We start from the raw sequence: 18,621 nt of genomic DNA, 5'->3' as shown, positions 1-18,621 counted from the left end.
TTTGACGTTTTCTTGGGGGCTTCTCTCCGTATGTGTTTGTGAATGTGTGTGCTTGCGAATGTATAATATATGTGTGAATGTGTGTGCGTACGTGTGTTTCTCTCTGCACCCATTAGCCTAAATATATACAATGCAGTCCTGCTATTTCTGTCTTTGAGACAAGGGTCCAAACAAGTCTGTTTCCGGCCCTTGAGTTGCAGTCACAACTCTGGCTAGTGCCGCTATGTTTGTCCGCACGCCGCTTGTTTGTCCTGCCGACACGCCAGACTGCAGGGAATAATCAGAAGCGAAGTCACAAAGAACACAAACCTGCAGCTAGGGTGTACACGTACGTGGATACATTAAAAATTTCTCGGCTTTATGTACGTATACCTGATAATGCTAGGGTCACATTTCCAAGCCGGGGCCCGACCGGGCTGTTTGAGAAAACAAAGAAATAAAAAAAATGCATATATATCACGAATGTACATAATCTATGGTAAGGAGTAATTTCTTCACTTTTGGTGTGTTTTGTTGTCTTTTATATCGTATTTTTCGTTATCGCAAGCTACCCGGCCGGCCCCGCTTTGGAAATGTGACCCTAGCATAACAGGGGCGTCTTACTTGTATACCAGGCCAGGGGACACACTTACTTCATGATACCCCCGCTCAACTAGGGCGGTGAACTAGCTGCTCCTTAAAATTTGACAGAGCGTTCAAATAATTTCAAAGATAAAATACGAATAGTTTTTTAACGCTTTGTGTGTTTGTTTTTTTCCGTCATACTTTTACCTTTCGCCGCGATAATAATGTTCCAGTTATTAAGTCATGGGTTGTTCGAATCCAATTTAAGTCGTAGCGAGATCGCAGTCTAGTGGAATTGGGGCCAATATAACGAACTTCTTGAAGAGGGAAAACGCCCACCTGAAATGTCGTATGTAGGTCTTGATAACTCTATCAACATCAACTGCCTATTGGTAAGTTTGTGACGGAAAGGGTTGCCCATCGATGATTGTTCCTCTCAAAGCCTTCCACTGAAAAGCCCTACGTTGAATGTGAGTGCGGCTTAATTGGGTACCGTTATTTCTTCTCCGTGCCCCGGATATCTGTAAACCTATTTTTGTATTTTTTTCTTGGATGCTTTGTTAATGTGACAACGTGACTGTTCAAGCGTTACGTCGTTTTTTCACCGCGCACACGTGTACCTGTTGGGCTGGACGTTTTTGCTACATTGTGTCAATACGGCGGGCTGAATGGGGACAATGTAGCAGTCGCTACGTTCGTGGGTTTAACACGCCACACGCCACGGTCGGGTGGCAGAAAGGAACGTCGCCACCCTAAAGGACGAGTTTGTGCCGTGAGATTTGTTTTGTGTCGCACAGTCAGTACGTCGCGCTTTGTGGCGCAACACTCCGGTCCTGTCCTTCGTAAGCTGTAAAATCCGTACTGTGCCTGGGGCGACTATCCCCCTTATCGATAAGTGTGATGGGTTCTTTTGATCAGTTTGAGGAGAGGGACACAGGACCTGCAGCTTAACGTCTCCGAACAAAGAATGCAGTCTCGCATCGCCAGCTCGAAAACCAGTGTCCATGATACAAACGTGTTGGTCGGGACCTCGGACGTCGACCGTGCGATGTGTAAGCCGGACTGCTAACCGCTCCACCACATCACGCTGCTTACGCTCTCCACAAACTTTGCACCATGGCGGAGGCAATGAAACCCCTTCGGCTTGAAGGACCATCCGCGAGCGGACCCCGTGCCGAGGAGACGCCGCCGGACGCCGGCATGACCGAGGCGCACTGTCGGCAGCTCCGGCAGCACCGCGCCGCGCTGGTGGCGCACATGAGCCCCGGGCACGTCCTGCCCGTCCTGGTCTCTCTCGGAGTCATCAGCCTGGACACGCAGGAGGAGATCAGCAGCACCGGCACCAGGCAGGACATCAACGAGAGGCTGCTGAGCCTCCTGCCCACTAAGGGGGACCGGGGGTTCCACGGGCTGTGCCAGGGGCTTCGCGAGGGGGGCCAGCAGGGCTACCTGGCGGGGCTGCTGGAGAGTCCCCCCGAGGCGAGCAGGCCTCCAGTGCGGCACGAACTCGGCGACACCCTGCAGCCAAGAACGAAGGATGAGCTGATCACGCGGCTTGAAACTCAGCTGCGACACACCAGGCAGTCGCTAGAGGCGCTGCAGCAGACCCGGATCCAGGCCGTGCAGCAGGGCGACCCTGCAGGCAAGCTGCAGGCTTCAGAAACACAGCTGCAGGCGCTGCAGGCAAAACTGGAGGCACTGGAGAACAAACTCTCCCAGAGGGAACGAGAGAAAAGGGAGCGGCATTCCAGGCACTCCAACCTGAAGGAGAACTTCAAGAAGTACCGAGAAGGAAAAGAAAAGACGATAGAAACCCTTAAGAAGGAGCACAGACAGAGCAGCCTCCTGAAGACCAAGTGCAACCAGCAAAAGCAGGAGATCGCCCAGCTCAAGTCCAAGGTCAGTGACCTGGAGAAGGCCTTACGTAAGGCTAACAAAAGGCGCGATGGGAAAACCCGTACCAAGAAAACGGAGACCAAAGCGACGATGACAGAGGGAGGCGGCAACGACCAGGGACAGGACGTGACGCCGCACAACGACAAGGAGAACTTCCGGGTCGAAGTTCGGCGTCAGCAGCGCGCCAGCCTGCAGCGGATCCACCTGCGGCACGACGCTGACGACACGCGTGACGTCACGGCGGCTGGCGACAGTTCCCCGGCGGTGAGAAGGCAGGAGAATAGCGAGGTGCGGGTGCAACAAGCGGCCGCTAGGCGGCGCAGGGTGCATGACGAGGGAAACCGGCAGGCGGCGCTGCTGAGACAGCGGGAGGACCGCGCGGTTCGGCGGCGGGGGGACACGGGGCTGGAGCGGGAGTACAGGAGGGACACAGCCGACAGCAGGAACAAGTTCGAGGCGCTTCTCTCACAGAGCAGTAGCTAGACTTCTCAGTGTTGCATACTATCATAATGAAATGGATTTCGGTCAACGTTATCCCTCAGACGCTTGTCAGAGGCTGCTTCAATCTCAAAAGAGCCACAATTTGTCGGACACAATAGGTGGCAATCTGTAAGGAGGAATGGCACAGCAAGGAGGTTATCTATATAACCTCCTTGGGCACAGGTAACAAAAAGAGTTCTATTCACTAATAATCAGCTCTAAAAGCAGGCACTACATTCTTCACGTGTGTATACTTTACAATAGCCTGATGACTAATATTAAATGCTTAATTGGCAATGGTAGCCCGCTGTGTTTAAAAATACAGCTGATACAGTGTGTTGCGCGTGTTGCATAAAATGTCATACTGTTGCATCAGATGTGGCATTTTGCAGGGGATATCAGGAAGCAAGTTTAGCCTATTTGTGCAGTTGTCAAAAACGATATCAGGATTTATAGTACATTTGTATACTAAGATGGAACACACAAAACATAGTCTGTTTCACATGACAGATGTTTGCAAACAAACAACCCATTTATACATTCCAACACATGCATCTTGTCATTAAATGACATCTATACACATTAATGATATAGTTTTTGGAATGATTAGCATTTCAAAAATGCCTAAAAAGACAACCTCCATTGTTCAATGCTGTTATATACAGGTTATATGTAAATACCTTTTTAACAAAGCTTCGGTTCACTGATATGTACAATACAATATGTTATCTGCCTTTAAGAATATGTACAAGTGAAATACACTTGAAGTATATGTACAGGTGAAATGTTTCAATAAGTTATGTCACAAAGAGAAGACGTTTTGGAAGACATTTGAACATTTAGCAAGGCTCAAAGAGTCCTCATTAGCCTAGAACTGTAGGCCTTCAGCAAGGCCTTCAGCAGGGCTGGCTCATGAGAGAGTCCTCAATAGCTTGGGCAGCTCCCACCGAGGTGACTTCGTCCAAGTCTTTCTGCAAGAAAGAGGAGAAATTTGAATCAAACTTTGCTCTGATTTACCGGGGTAGCTTAGATTTAGATTTCATTTTGTTTTATCACAACTCAATCCTTAACCTGCAGTCTGCTAAAGAATCTGTTTGGCAGCAAATTGGTACTGCTTATGGGTTTAGCCAGCAGGCACAATGTTGACATGATTCAGCCCTTACTCTCATGTCATGCCGTGTTGTACGTATCAAGGCATGACCCTCTTGTATCGGCCTGCGTGCTGTCCTCATTACTGAATTCTTCGCTAGACGTCACCCAATTAGATACTCCCTCTCCTGTTGTTGGAAGGAAAATTGCCAGCCAATCAAGTTGCCTCTTGAGCGTAGGCAGCAACGTGATTGGCTGGTGCCCAGGAATGACACAAATTCTGATTGTGTGTACAGTGGTTGGTACTCACGTGATGCTCGAGCATGAGCAGGTCGCACAGACGCCTCACCTCCTTACGGTTGGACAGCAGACTCGCCTGCTTCCTACAGTTGTACAAGAGCAGGCTTTTAGCTAGGATTTATAGACAAGGGGTCCAAAAATCGGGGTGGGGGGGATGCTGTGATGCGAGGGTTAGGTATGTTCTAGTCTTATCATACTTTTAGCAGACCATTTTAAGCACTAAAAACTGCTTGTTCCCTCTCTGTCTCCCAATAGGCTCTATGGATTATCAATTTCCTGGCATGTCAATCAATTTTCATGCTGTCCCAGTGTCTGGTAGGACTAAAAAGCATAAGTGACACTGTAACACAGTAACACGTGTCTGTAATTACCAGGGAAACAGGGGGTCCTCTGCACGTCCAGCTGAAAAAGAGGGCGTCCAATTTCCTTGTTTTTTTAGTATCATGTGTCCAATTGACGCATGCCTAGCTAGAAGCCAGTAACAAGAGATATATTTACGTAACATTTTTCTTATTTTTTACCAGGGACAAATCATACTGGTACTTAGGCCTGCGGCATGTTTTTTAGGTGTCCCTGGACCCATACAATACTCAGAACTACAACATTGTTAAGAATAGCAATTTAGGTCAACCTAAACAAAGAAACATCCTACTAGAGTCTGTTTTTGAAAGCCGTTATTGTGGTAAACTGTCTTTGGCCAGCAGACAGTTCAGTCCATATTGTTGGCCCCTGGTATGGTAATTAAATCTAACAAGGTTCCTCATGATCGACTGCAATGCGGGGCAGGGATGTATGCGGAGTCATCACAACTCAAGACTGCCACAGCTCTCGCTCTCTCCAATTTTACGTCTTTTATTCCCCATCACATGGGGGTTGGACGTGCTTGCACATGGATAGGGGAGCCCCTGTAACTCCTCAGCAAGTGCAAGTCTTTTTAATAGCAAGAGTTTTTACGGCTGGGTGTCCTTCCTAACGCCAACCCAAACCCCACTGGTGGGCTTAGGACATGGGAAATATGTGTTAAGTGCCTTTCCCAAGGGCACAACGTCTGGGTGCATGTCCGGACATGTCTGGGTACTCCACTTGGGCTTGAACCTGGGTCTCATTGGTTCATAGCCGGATGCTCTGCCACTATGCCACACAGACGCCACACCTCGACATAAGGCAACACCAATCTAATTTCTTGGTTAACAGATTTTTATTTAAAAAAAAAAAATTTTGAAAAAAAAATTATGAAAACAGAAGAAGGCTGCCCCAGCCTTCTGTTTCATGACGTTTTTTGTTGAAAATTTTATTTTTTTTTAAACAAAAATCAGTTAACCGAGAAATTAAATTGGAGTGGCCTAAGCGGTAATTTATAAGTAAGCCAGTAAGATCGGTCATACCTCTGCTGCTCGTCCAGCCATCTTCTCTGCTTCCTCAAAAACTTGGAGTGCTCCTTGCTGCTCTCCTCCACCAGTCTGAAGGAGTCCAGAAACACATGCATGACTTTTTTTATTCATTTCTCATTACTAAGGGAAAGTGTAGTCCACTGTTTTCTGCTGCTGCAGTAGTTGAAACATCCTGCGACCACATGGGTTTATTGGTTTATTGCGATACTCTTAAGTAATGCATTCAGTCTTTCTTCAGTCCTTTCCACTTGGTCCGGTTCATCCCGAGCTTCCTTAGCTCCCGTAGGTTTCTTTCTGACCGCAAGAAAGTGTTCCTTACACTTCCGATTACTACAAATTAGAAGGTCTGACAACAAATCTTTTCAATTAGAAACAAACAGATTGACTAGGCACAGAAACAAATTTTCTAAGGTAGCAGGAGGGCATTTCCTACAATGTATATTTATAAGTGTTTGGGTTACAATTGACAGAAGAGGAGACAACTTAGGCAATCAGAGATGGCAGACTTCACCCCTTTACCAATTATTCTGCTTTATGACCCTTGCGATTTTACAGACAAAAATAACAAAACTTTGAGAATGCATTGCAATAATATTCCTAACCATTGTATAGCATAGAACCTTCCTGTAGCTTTTAGTAGTTTGATATAAGTAGCCAGTAGTATTTTATCTTTGCCTTACATTGTACCTGTTACAATCGTTGTGCAATAAACTTTGACTTGACTTGACTTATTGCATTTTCTATAGCTAGAAAATGTGCAGAGTACCGACATACACTGTGAGGCAGGGAAGCAAATAAACTGCCGTAGATTTGTTCCAGCTACTTTACATCGTTAACATGTGTCTGTTCCTCTATGGGGGCAACAAACAAACAAACAAGCAAACAATGTGCTGACCTGCCGTAGCTTTGCTCCAGCTGTTTCACACTCTTGTACCCGTCCTTCACCACATCCGAGTACTTCTGCGTCTCCATGGGGGGTAGCCGCGTGACCTGCGTGCGCTGTACCAGCACGTTTGTGCCGGCGCGCGGCTCGAGGTTCTGTTGCTGTAGGAACCGGGCGACCAATGGGCTGTTCCCGTGGATGTTGAAGACGGCGTGCGCAAAGTCCGGGCCGCGGCCGGCGGGGTGCGACTGTGAGGAAAAAGTGTTTAATAATTATAGTGAAAGTGATATTGAACCAGTTATGCTCACTGAAGAGCTACTCTTCTACTGGTCGTAAGAGAGAAGAGAGACACTTTGAACAGTATTTACAGGTTCATTGTACCGGGGAAATTCCCCTTGCTCTATTCAACAAGTACAATGGACCAGGGTTTAATGTCCCGTTCTAAGGACTGCAACCCTTTCCAGTAGCGTGCATAGGCAGGGTGTGACAGTGGGGGCAGGGGTGAAACTGTTAAACATGGGTTTGCCCACATCATTCAGTTTCAAATTGTTGGTTTGATAAAAAAACACTGCTGAACTGGTAAATCCAGGTAAAAACAGGGTCTGAGGGAAAAGCTGTAACAGTAACTGTTGTTCTTTGTACTATTGTAGTGATACATGAACCAAGTTAAAATCAAAATCCACTCGTCATCGAAAACGTGGGACAATTCATTGCCTCCATAGAAAAAGTCAAACCCTTAGTAATGTATCTAGAAACATCAGGTCGATTTAAGAGACTAGACATTTGCACCTTTTTTTATGCTATAGTATCTGGGTTCAACTTGGAATTAGTCTTCAGTTTAGACAAATGTTTGATGATGGAACATATCTGTAAGTTTTTATATTTTCACCCTTACAATGAAGCAAGGACAAGCTGAATTCAATTACTAGCCTATAGTACTCCTGCTAGCTTGACAACGTTTTACACGTATCAGTCTGCAAGTTATTCTGTTGCTGTGACCTGTACCTACATGTAACCCAGTGGGTATATTATTACAATAAAGGTCCTCATTTATTCATTGTAAAGTCTGGGTACCTCCTTCTGCCTCTTCCTCCTGACGAAGTCTTCATGTGCGAGCGCGTTCAGCATCTGCCTGTCAGCCTCCGTCAGCGGGGGGGCGGTCGCAGGGTCCTCACGGATCGGGGTCAGCGTACGGTCCTGCTGACCTACGACCTCCTCGTCAAGCGCAGAGGACGAAACCGACGATCTGGAAACAATACAACTGTAAATCATGAAATGTTTATTTGCATTGACCTCTCCACTGCAAAATCATGACACCACAAGTATTTGTTTCCAATGCCGTACTGCTGCACTGCAGATTGAGTTGTTTCAATGATGAACTTAAAACACGTGACTGTGAAAGCCTCATTTCCTCATCTCCTGCGAAATTAAGTCAGGAACTTAGTTACACATGTAACTGTAGATCAAACATTGTAAAGGAATGGAAGAACCCAAATTTTTGGCTGATGTGGGCAGCGCAAGCATTTATCAAGTTTTCAGTAATGCTATTTCTAGCACATGACTCAAGCAATAAAGAATGGGGTCTGTGTCTCTACAGTGTTGGGTCTACAGTTCAGTCTTCTACAAAATGTTCGACTACAGAATCTGATGGACTTTAACCTTCTCCATGCTGCCTAACTCTGTAACCAATGAGGTGCCTAACGGCTACTTCATTGTGCTAAAGTTAAATGCAAAGACAAACCTGGAGCTGGCCTTGAGTGGCAGCTGGGGGGGTTTCAGGGTCGGAGATCCAGAGCTGGCCAGAGATGACATGGACGATGCCCCGGCTAGCCTCCCTGCGTGGGTTGGAGAGCGATGCTTGGCGGGACTGAGGCTACGAGCTCGCCGTGGGCTGCCGCGCACGGACAGCTTGGACAGCTGCTGGCTCAGGCTCATGCTGGAGGAATGGCCGCTCTGCTGGTCACCAGGAAGGTCGAGTTCTAACGCTGGGGAGGGGGAGACAAGGTCATCAGTCAAGGGCAGGGACAGCTCCAGTCACCGGGAAGGTCAAATTCTAATGCTGGGGAGGGGGAGACGAGGTCAGTAGTCAAGGGCGGGAAAAGCTGCTGGTCACCGGGAAGGTCGAGTTCTAACGCTGGGGAGGGGGAGACAAGGTCATCAATTAAGGGCAGGGACAGCTGCTGTCATCGGGAAGGTCGAGTTTTAACGCTGGGGAGGGGGAGACATGGTCATCAGTCAAGGGCAGGGACAGCTGCTGTCATCGATTTCTAACGCTGGGGAGGGGGAGACAAGGTCAGTAGTCAAGGGCAGGGACAGCTGCTGTCACTGGGAAGGTCAAGTTCTAACGCGCATCAGTCAGAGGCAGGGACAGCTGCTGTCTATGACCGGGAAGGTCGAGTTCTAACGCTGGGGAGGGGGAGAAACCTCTCTAGTCACTGATGAAAGGTAGTGGATGCTATCTGAAACGTCTGTTTTCAAGTCCATCTAGTTGCTTGAGTGACTGTTACCTTGTGCATCTGATGTCTAGCCTTCATTGACCTACCTGACTTCTTCTTGCCCTTCTTGACGTTGACCTGTTTCCTCATGTTGGGGGGTTCCAGGTGGTGTAGGTTCCATCGCAGGTAGGACCGCGGGACAGGCTTGATGCCTGTGGAGGGAGGGAAGGAATGAACAGGTAAATAAAGACGTACACTGAACGTTGGGGGGTTCGAGGTGGTGTAGGTTCCAGCGCAGGTAGGACCGGGGGACAGGCTTGATGGCTACGGAAGGAGGGAGTGAAGGAATGAACAGGTAAATAAAGACGTACTCTGAACGTTGGGGGGTTCGAGGTGCTGTAGGTTCCAGTGCAGGTATAGGACAAAGCTCCCTCTGCACTCAAGACAACCTTAGCCAATGTTGAAAATCAAAAGTCTGAGTGCTCCCCCCATTTCATACACTGGCCACACCTCAAGCACATTAAAGAACCCAACACACTTATCGAAAAGAGTAGGGGTCCTACCCAGTGTGTGTGGATCATATAAATCTGTCCGGATATGCAGCTTGTACTCTTCAGTACAAACCTGGTGTGTTACGCCTTCGTGCGGTTTACCGGGTATGGAATACAAACAAACAAACAAAAAATACCCACCTGCCACCCACTCCCAGGTAAGGTCCGTCAGCTCCGCCTTAAAGCCGTCTCCAAACTGCTGCCAGGACGTCGGGAAGCAGGCACAGAAGGCGCTGTACACGGACTGGGCCAGCAGGTCAGGGTAGGTCTGTAGGGGATAGGTTACTCATGATCAGGTATTGGACACACTGAGAACGTGTGCGTGAACACTGTACAGTACAAAAGAACTGGGCCAGCAGGTCAGGGTGGGTCTGTAAGGGATAGGTTACTCATGATCAGGTATTGGACACACTGAGAACGTGCGTGTGAACACTGTACAGTACAAAAGAACTGGGCCAGCAGGTCGGGGTAGGTCTGTAGGGAATAGGTTACTCATGATCAGGTATTGGACACACTGAGAACGTGTGTGTGAACACTGTACAGTACAAAAGAACTGGGCCAGCAGGTCAGGGTAGGTCTGTAGGGAATAGGTTACTCATGATCAGGTATTGGACACACTGAGAACGTGTGTGTGAACACTGTACTGTACAAAAGAACTGGGCCAGCAGGTCGGGGTAGGTCTGTAAGGGATAGGTTACTCATGATCAGGTATTGGACACACTGAGAACGTGTGAGTGTGAACACTGTACTGTACAAAAGAAGTGGGCCAGCAGGTCAGGGTAGGTCTGTAAAGGATAGGTTACTAATACTCATTATCAGGTATTGGACACACTGAGAACGTGTGAGTGAACACTGTACAGTACAAAAGAACTGGGCCAGCAGGTCAGGGTAGGTCTGTAGGGGATAGGTTACTCATGATCAGGTATTGGACACACTGAGAACGTGTGTGTGAACACTGTACAGTACAAAAGAACTGGGCCAGCAGGTCAGGGTAGGTCTGTAGGGAATAGGTTACTCATGATCAGGTATTGGACACACTGAGAACGTGTGTGTGAACACTGTACTGTACAAAAGAACTGGGCCAGCAGGTCGGGGTAGGTCTGTAGGGAATAGGTTACTCCTGATTAGGTATTGGACACACTGAGAATGTGTGTGTGAACACTGTACAGTACAAAAGAACTGTGCCAGCAGGTCAGGGTAGGTCTGTAGGGGATAGGTTACTCATGATCAGGTATTGGACACACTGAGAACTGTGCGTGAACACTGTACAGTACAAAAGAACTGGGCCAGCAGGTCAGGGTAGGTCTGTAGGGAATAGGTTACTCCTGATTAGGTATTGGACACACTGAGAATGTGTGTGTGAACACTGTACAGTACAAAAGAACTGTGCCAGCAGGTCAGGGTAGGTCTGTAGGGGATAGGTTACTCATGATCAGGTATTGGACACACTGAGAACGTGTGTGTGAACACTGTACAGTACAAAAGAACTGTGCCAGCAGGTCAGGGTAGGTCTGTAGGGGATAGGTTACTCATGATCAGGTATTGGACACACTGAGAACGTGTGTGTGAACACTGTACAGTACAAAAGAACTGTGCCAGCAGGTCAGGGTAGGTCTGTAGGGGATAGGTTACTCATGATCAGGTATTGGACACACTGAGAACGTGTGCGTGAACACTGTACAGTACAAAAGAACTGGGCCAGCAGGTCAGGGTAGGTCTGTAGGGGATAGGTTACTCATGATCAGGTATTGGACACACTGAGAACGTGTGTGTGAACACTGTACAGTACAAAAGAACTGTGCCAGCAGGTCAGGGTAGGTCTGTAGGGGATAGGTTACTCATGATCAGGTATTGGACACACTGAGAACGTGTGTGTGAACACTGTACTGTACAAAAGAACTGGGCCAGCAGGTCAGGGTAGGTCTGTAGGGGATAGGTTACTCATGATCAGGTATTGGACACACTGAGAACGTGTCTGTGTGTGAACACTGTACAGTACAAAAGAACTGGGCCAGCAGGTCAGGGTAGGTCTGTAAGGGAGCAGAAGGTATCTGAGAACACATCCTTGTGTGAACACTGTACAGAACTTATCTGTGTCGGTAGCTAATATTATAAACATACAGTTTGGAGTTTCCACCTAACACATTGTCAAGAGAGAACACAGTGTCACCCTTCTTGAGCTAAAGTTCTCTGCAGGATGACTGGGGAAAGGAACAGTATCCTATGAGGCAACACCAATTGGTTAACGGATTTTTATTTTCAAAAAAAAAAAAAAAAGGAGAAAAAAAATCATGAAAACAGAAGGCTGGGCCAGCCTTCTGTTTTCATGATTTTTTTTCTCCTTTTAAAGAAAAATGAAAATCCGTTAACCAAGAAATCAAATTGGTGTGGCCTGAAATGTCCCTTTTTTCCCTGACAAAGACGCCCCCATCCCAGTCCGCCTTGACAGAGACTGACCTCCAGAAAGACCTCGCGGTACCGCGGGTGGTCGGCGTACATCAGCAGTTTGACGTAGTTGTGCGCGATCCGGTTGAACAGCTTCGACTGAACCGTCTTGTCAGGCTGGGTGAAAAGCACAGTTATTAGATAAGGCCACACCAATTTAATTTCTTGGTTAACGGATTTTTATTTTCAAAAAAAAAAAATTTTAGAAAAAAAAAATTATGAAAACAGAAGGCTGGGCCACCCTTCTGTTTTCATGAATTTTTTTTTTCCAATTTTTTTTTTTTTTTAAAATAAAAATCCGTTAACCAAGAAATTAAATTGGTGAGGCCTAATGTATGAATAATAGCATTGACAATCATGACAACTAATACCAAAGACAATTATGCTAATGTAATGACTTCCCCTTAGACTCCGTTTTCATGTTGATCTTCCAGCTTATATCTAAGGTATTAATTAGGTATCATACCGGGTCTGCTAAGGCCACACCAACTAATTTCTTGGTTAACGGATTTTTATTTTCCCCCCAAAAAAAATTTTAGAAAAAAAAAATTCATGAATTTTTTTTTTCTAAAATTTTTTTTGGGGGAAAATAAAAATCCGTTAACCAAGAAATTAAATTGGTGTGGCCTAAGACTACTGGATGAATATTCGTGGTTTCATAATGTTCAGTAAGTCACTGGGAAACAGAATTCTTTGTACAGAACAAAGTGTTGTTTTGGTGACCATCTGTCACCTTCCTCAGGTCAATGCTGACTGATTTTACTTCATGTAAAAGCACAATTGGTTGTACTAGAAGAATAGCTTAAAATGTCAGCTAAGAGTGGATGTAAATAAACCCGGTCCGTACTTACCATGTATCTCTGAAGAAAGAACCACCAGAAAGTGTCCAACAGGATCGAATCCGACATCCGGGAGAAAAACAGACGACAGAACTCAGGCTTGTAGTTTGGCTGGGGGAGGGGGGCACAAACAAAATATCATTGACACACAACATGATGCAAACCACCTGAACTATGATTCATGAGCAGGTAGGTAAATCATAGGACACAAGGGTTTTCCTGTAAGTAACACAACTAAGTTCTTCTTCTTACCTACCAAATGTTCTCCTTCTTCAACCTTCCTTAGGGTAATACTGATATTTATGCATAAAAAATAATGTAACAAGCTTAAGACAGAAGACCTTAGTTGTGTTTTACATGTGTACACATTACAACTCTAATATCATATATAGATATCACAGCTGTATGAGAAGTGTTCGCTTTGGATGTGTGAAGAGTTTTTGGCCTGTGCTGCAAACATCGAAGGCAGATGGCACTATATACATGTATATTATGCAGAGTGTACAGCTTTTGAGCGAGTGTCTGCAATAAATGGGGGAGGGGGGCAATTACAGAAAGTCAACACCACCTGGGAGAAAACGCTGCATATTAGACAGAATCAGCACATGCATTAGGACAGCACATGCAATAATGCACCACAATCATGCGATGACGTATGCTAAGTAAAGTTATGTCACCTTAAGTGCCTGAACAATACATATTCATTATTGCAACACAATCATGCAATAACGCAGCGCATGCATTATTCAGCAAATGAAATATCACAACATAGTTGCAGTAATGCAACATATGCATTAATGCAACACAATCATGCAATAATGCAACATGAAGCCATGCAGTACCAGACACCTCAGCTGCAACCTTTAACCACCAGAAGTACAACATTACTGCAGACTCAGAAACACTCAGTACCAAAGTTTTGCCTTTAAGTTTCAATAAGCTCTTTGCATAAAGAACATTTTTATCCACTGTGGAAGATGAATCTTATCTTTGCTGCTTCTGAGCAAGAAATATCAATTTTGACTTAATTTTGCCATGATTATACCGAAAAAAAAAGAGAAAAAAAATGTCTAAGACGGTTCTTGGCTAGAAACTTGAAGGTGCTGTAACAGATTGAGATTTCTGAATCTGCAGAGGGAGAACCGTGCATCTGAAACAGACGTGCAGAGAAAGTGATCAGGATGGTCAGGATACTGCTGTACTAATGCTGTGAAGTTCCAGGAAGAGAAGTATCAGATCGTGTGGTAAGGTTCAAGGTGAAGTATTAGATTGTGCTGTAAGGCTCAACGTGAAGTATTAGATTGTGCTGTAAGGTGCCAGGAAGAGAAGTATAAGATTACACTGTGAAGTTCCAGGAAGAGAAGTATCAGATTACACTGTGAAGTTCCAGGAAGAGAAGTATCAGATTACACTGTGAAGTTCCAGGAAGAGAAGTATCAGATTACACTGTGAAGTTCCAGGAAGAGAAGTATAAGATTACACTGTGAAGTTCCAGGAAGAGAAGTATCAGATTACACTGTGAAGTTCCAGGAAGATAAGTATCAGAGCATGCTGTGAAGTTCCAGGAAGAGAAGTATCAGAGCATGCTGTGAAGTTCCAGGAAGAGAAGTATCAGATTACACTTTGAAGTTCCAGGAAGAGAAGTATAAGATTACACTGTGAAGTTCCAGGAAGAGAAGTATCAGATTACACTGTGAAGTTCCAGGAAGAGAAGTATCAGATTACACTATGAAGTTCCAGGAAGAGAAGTATCAGATTACACTGTGAAGTTCCAGGAAGAGAAGTACATGTATCAGATAACACTGTGAAGTTCCAGGAAGAGAAGTATCAGGTTATGCTGTGAAGTTCCAGGAAGATAAGTATCAGATTACACTGTGAAGTTCCAGGAAGATAAGTATCAGATTACACTGTGAAGTTCCAGGAAGAGAAGTATCAGATTACACTGTGAAGTTCCAGGAAGAGAAGTATCAGATTACACTGTGAAGTTCCAGGAAGAGAAGTATCAGATTACACTGTGAAGTTCCAGGAAGAGAAGTATCAGATTATGCTATAATGTTCAAGGAAGATTGTGCTGTGAGGTTCCAAGAGGAATGAGTGTTAGATTGCTTTGCTTGAAATAAATGAACTTCTAGCTGTAGGATCAGAAGTATCTGGTTACATTGTGAGCATACAAGAAAAGACTACTGAACAGTGCTTTGCATGCTACATAATTTTGGTTCCAAGAAGAGTAGTGTAAGACAGCCCTGTGATGTTCCAGGAAAAGTAGTATCAGATTACAACATTCCATCACCATCATGTTTTCACCTGTTATGATAAAGAATACATTGAGTGAAACGTGCAAGTGAGTGAATAAATAAGTGAGTGATTGAGTGAGTGAGTGAGTGACCAAGTGAACGAGTACCACCTTGTGTAACACCTTGTACAAGTGGATGCCAGCATCTTGAGGAGGGACCTGGACCGCACACAAAACGAGACACTTAAATGTTAGACACACATCTTATACAGAGATCAAGACAACAGATGTTAAACATGCATCTTAAATAACATACAGAGCACCTGATATCAGACATAACACCTGTTGTTAAACATGCGTGTTACATAAAATACCACTTGCGTTAACCTTCTCCCTGCTGAGGCGCATGTGGCCTTCTGCACCAAATTGGTCATGCTGTTAGGTAGCATGAAGAAGGTTAAACATGCATTTTACATAAAGCATAATAGACACCAGCCTGTAGAGTGATAAAAATATCTAGACAATGAAGACATTTGAATAAGATAGCTTGTTTGTGTCTAGAATAAATCTAAATCAACGCAAATTAGAATTGCTCAGTTCTACCTGTGATTGCCAGTGCTTGCAGTCATACAAATACTTTACACATGAAATGATATTCATATTAATTTTGTAAAATACTGACCATCTGACCAAGGAGAGTGGGTGAGTAATATCATAATAACAACTGAAATTTGAACTGTTAGGAAAAGTAGGCAGTGCTCATATATTATTAGTGTATGCCAGGCCCATATACTAGTACCCGTATGGGAAGGCATACTTTTCTGCCTTCAGGTGTTGTTCAAGTCCGTTCCCGTCGGAGGGACCCAAACTTTAGGCACAGTTACTGTATTACTGTTTATCTACCTTGTTGTTCAGGTCTGTGGCAGCATCGGTGACTCTCTGTAGGATGACCTCGGGTGGGGTGTCGCCTGGCAACGGGGTCAGGTCACTGGGGTCGTAGCCGGGATACTGCTGAAGCTGTGAGTGGGAAGGGTTTTGACTTAGTTTGAAACGCAAACAAAGGCTTGAATAATTTTCTTTATAGAGTGGGAACAATCAACAAAAGGTTCTGAAAAGATGTGTCTGAGGTGGACATCTAGATCTTGCTTGGTACTAGAGAATTCTATGTTTGCCAGGAATTGACCTTCCAAGTTAACAAGCCTAATGACAATGTCATAAATATACATGTCAGCAAGTTTTCCTCCCAGCAATAGAACCTGTACTCATGGTTGCAGACCACAGTATTTCTCCTATAGGGATTTATATAGTTAAGGATCCCAAGGTGAGAAGCTTCGACGCTTGAAAATTTATAGAAAGGTGCACAATTAGGGTGCCAGATTTTTATATGTTTGACTTCAAGGTACAATCTACAAAATATCTGCAAAATGAGGTTAAATTTGCCGGCTCGTTCTCTTTTAAAAGCCACTTTGATATGACCCCCAGCGGCGGTCACCGTACTGCAGGCGACTTACAGTAGTCGGGCGGTAACAATATCCAGGCGCGAATCCAACCCGACCGAACAAATATCGTAATCAAACTCGTATTGTCTCAAAACTGACGTATTCCTCTGCCATTCACCACAGTTTCAGCCTCGCTAACGTGCACAGAGGAAAAACTACGGCTTTTTCAAGCAATGTGACGCACTACTTCGTACCCGAACTACTATTGTCCACGGGGGTCGCCCATTAATACTGTGTTCTGCGACCTCATGTGGTCTTTTACTTTTTTAGCTTGACTTTGGACGTAAGAATGTCTGAGATCCAAGTAAATAAAACCATGTGACTTTTTAATTCCGTGGCACAGTGAAGCCAAAAAAAGAACTTATATTATTGTACTTTTTATAGTAGTAGTTTATCAAGTATGTTGTTCTGTAGTTATAAGTCATGTTACATGTATCTTTGTACTGTAATCATGTATGTATATGCTGTTTTTTATGGGTGGAATCCAGGGAGAGTAGACTAGATCAATTCCGATCCAGATATCTAATAAAACAAACAGCAAACCAACCTCCACCAGCCTTGGTTCGCCCCTCTCCTTCTTCCCTTCCAGGGACTTGTCAGACTTCTCAGATCGCTCCTTAGGGGCGCCGGGCTCAGGGCGTCGCCGGGAGCGGACCTCGGGCAGCATCTGGGAGGACCGGCTGGCGTACACGCTGGAGAACTCATCCAGCTGACGCTTCTCGCGCTCTGCGGAACGGAAATCTATTAATTTTTGTTTGTTTGTTTCTCTGTTTAATGCAAACTCCCGCTGTCCGGGGCTTTTATGGCCCTTCCCCTACTTGGGGGGGGGGGGGGGGGGGGCACTGTTGGGCCCCTGAATCAGAAACTCAACTCAACTCAACTAGTAAACAAACAAACTGACAAACAAACCTCTCTCCCTGACCTTCCTCCTGAGTTTGGAGCTGGACCGCATGAGGAGGGGGTCAGGTGAGTCGTCCTCGTCACGGCCGGAGAGCCGACTCTCGATGACCAGGTGTGTGTACGACTGGAACTCCTGCTCCAGGTGAGAGATGCGCTCGTTCACCTGTTGGATCGAACCAATCAGGAAAGCTGCCGGGGGTAGTTAAGTCTGATTCAATTTATTTGAATTTCCGCAATATAAACTACAATTCAAGTGGAGCAGAGGCAGCAATTGCTGGCATTGTACACCATACATTACATATCACCATTGTACACCATACATTACATATCACCATTGTACACCATATATTACAATCACCATTGTACACCATACAATTACATATCACAGAGCACATTACAAAACATATACATAATTTGTAGTATATACATGTATACTGTACAACTTTTGAGACAAGTTCAAAGTAATAAATACACGTATAAAAATTTCTGCATTTATGTTTAAGTCAGCTGTTTGTTAGTAGATCCTTGTTATTGCCCACCATTTTGGTTAAACGAGTTATTTTGTAGTTTATGTAGTAGTATACTTACAAGAAAGGAAAACTTTGCTTTTTACACAAATTTCTACACCACTTGATGGAAAATAAAGATTCTAGCATCAATTGGTCTTAGTAAATGTCAGCAAACTTTGGATGAGAACAACTGAAAATCGAATTTCCCGCTAGAGTTTCCCATAGCAACAGGTGTAACCAGTCCAAACTTATAACTATCAACATTAAGCCGCTAATTTTCTTCCGTTTCACGGTGATTTCCGCCCCATAAATGGAAGGATACGGGCCGAGACCTCCTGCTGCTTCTGCAGCGCGCGGTGTTTCTGCTCCACGGACCCGGCCGGCGCCAGCAGGTCCTCCTCCAGCAGGTTCATGGGAGACGCGGTGCGGGTGATGGCCGCCATCTTGGTTTGTTGTCATTGGTGAACCGGAAGTTCTATGGTTGAGCCGACTTGTATAAGGGGGTAGTTTTTATAATTTAGCATCAAAGTTTAAGCTTGGACATTTCGTCTCCAGGAAAACAACAATTTATTTATCTGCAGTAGATAATGTTGAATTCAAAATGTTA

General features: G+C 45.1%; 2 protein-coding genes across 3 annotated transcripts; one reads left to right on the top strand and one right to left on the bottom strand.

The window, feature by feature from the left end:
• Positions 1 to 1,045: 1,045 nt before the first annotated feature.
• LOC136440190 (golgin subfamily A member 6-like protein 22) lies at positions 1,046 to 3,617 on the top strand. The gene has a single exon (XM_066436069.1). The coding sequence runs from the start codon at positions 1,681 to 1,683 to the stop codon at positions 2,941 to 2,943; it is 1,263 nt and encodes a 420-aa protein (XP_066292166.1). The 5' UTR covers positions 1,046 to 1,680; the 3' UTR covers positions 2,944 to 3,617.
• Positions 3,433 to 18,485, bottom strand: LOC136440189 (protein FAM227A-like). 2 transcript variants are annotated; one of them, XM_066436067.1, is made up of 15 exons: positions 18,337 to 18,485; positions 17,515 to 17,694; positions 17,153 to 17,331; positions 16,010 to 16,123; positions 15,278 to 15,325; positions 12,886 to 12,984; positions 12,047 to 12,151; positions 9,731 to 9,857; positions 9,146 to 9,250; positions 8,345 to 8,588; positions 7,678 to 7,849; positions 6,616 to 6,851; positions 5,715 to 5,789; positions 4,340 to 4,412; positions 3,433 to 3,911 (listed from the first exon to the last, which is right to left on the bottom strand). In XM_066436067.1, the coding sequence occupies exons 1-15, from the start codon at positions 18,455 to 18,457 to the stop codon at positions 3,837 to 3,839; spliced, it is 1,953 nt and encodes a 650-aa protein (XP_066292164.1). In that variant the 5' UTR covers positions 18,458 to 18,485; the 3' UTR covers positions 3,433 to 3,836. The 2 variants fall into 2 exon arrangements, with proteins under 2 accessions (XP_066292164.1, XP_066292165.1); XM_066436068.1 differs by lacking the exon at positions 15,278 to 15,325.
• Positions 18,486 to 18,621: the final 136 nt, after the last annotated feature.

This window comes from Branchiostoma lanceolatum, chromosome 8 (assembly GCF_035083965.1).
Source record: "Branchiostoma lanceolatum isolate klBraLanc5 chromosome 8, klBraLanc5.hap2, whole genome shotgun sequence".
NCBI lineage: Eukaryota > Metazoa > Chordata > Leptocardii > Amphioxiformes > Branchiostomatidae > Branchiostoma > Branchiostoma lanceolatum.
Note: the sequence above shows the minus strand (reverse complement) of the source record. Positions and strands in the feature narration are given on the sequence as shown.

Bases quoted from the DNA above. Each gene is read 5' to 3' on its own strand.
- LOC136440190 (XM_066436069.1), top strand. From the start codon at position 1,681: ATGGCGGAGGCAATGAAACCCCTTCGGCTTGAAGGACCATCCGCGAGC.
- LOC136440189 (XM_066436067.1), bottom strand. From the start codon at position 18,457: ATGGCGGCCATCACCCGCACCGCGTCTCCCATGAACCTGCTGGAGGAG. The intron at 15,326-16,009 runs GTAGATAAACAG...TGTGCGGTCCAG, and splicing joins CCACAGACCTGAACAACAAG to GTCCCTCCTCAAGATGCTGG. The intron at 8,589-9,145 runs GTAGGTCAATGA...CCCCCTCCCCAG, and splicing joins GAAGGGCAAGAAGAAGTCAG to CGTTAGAACTCGACCTTCCT.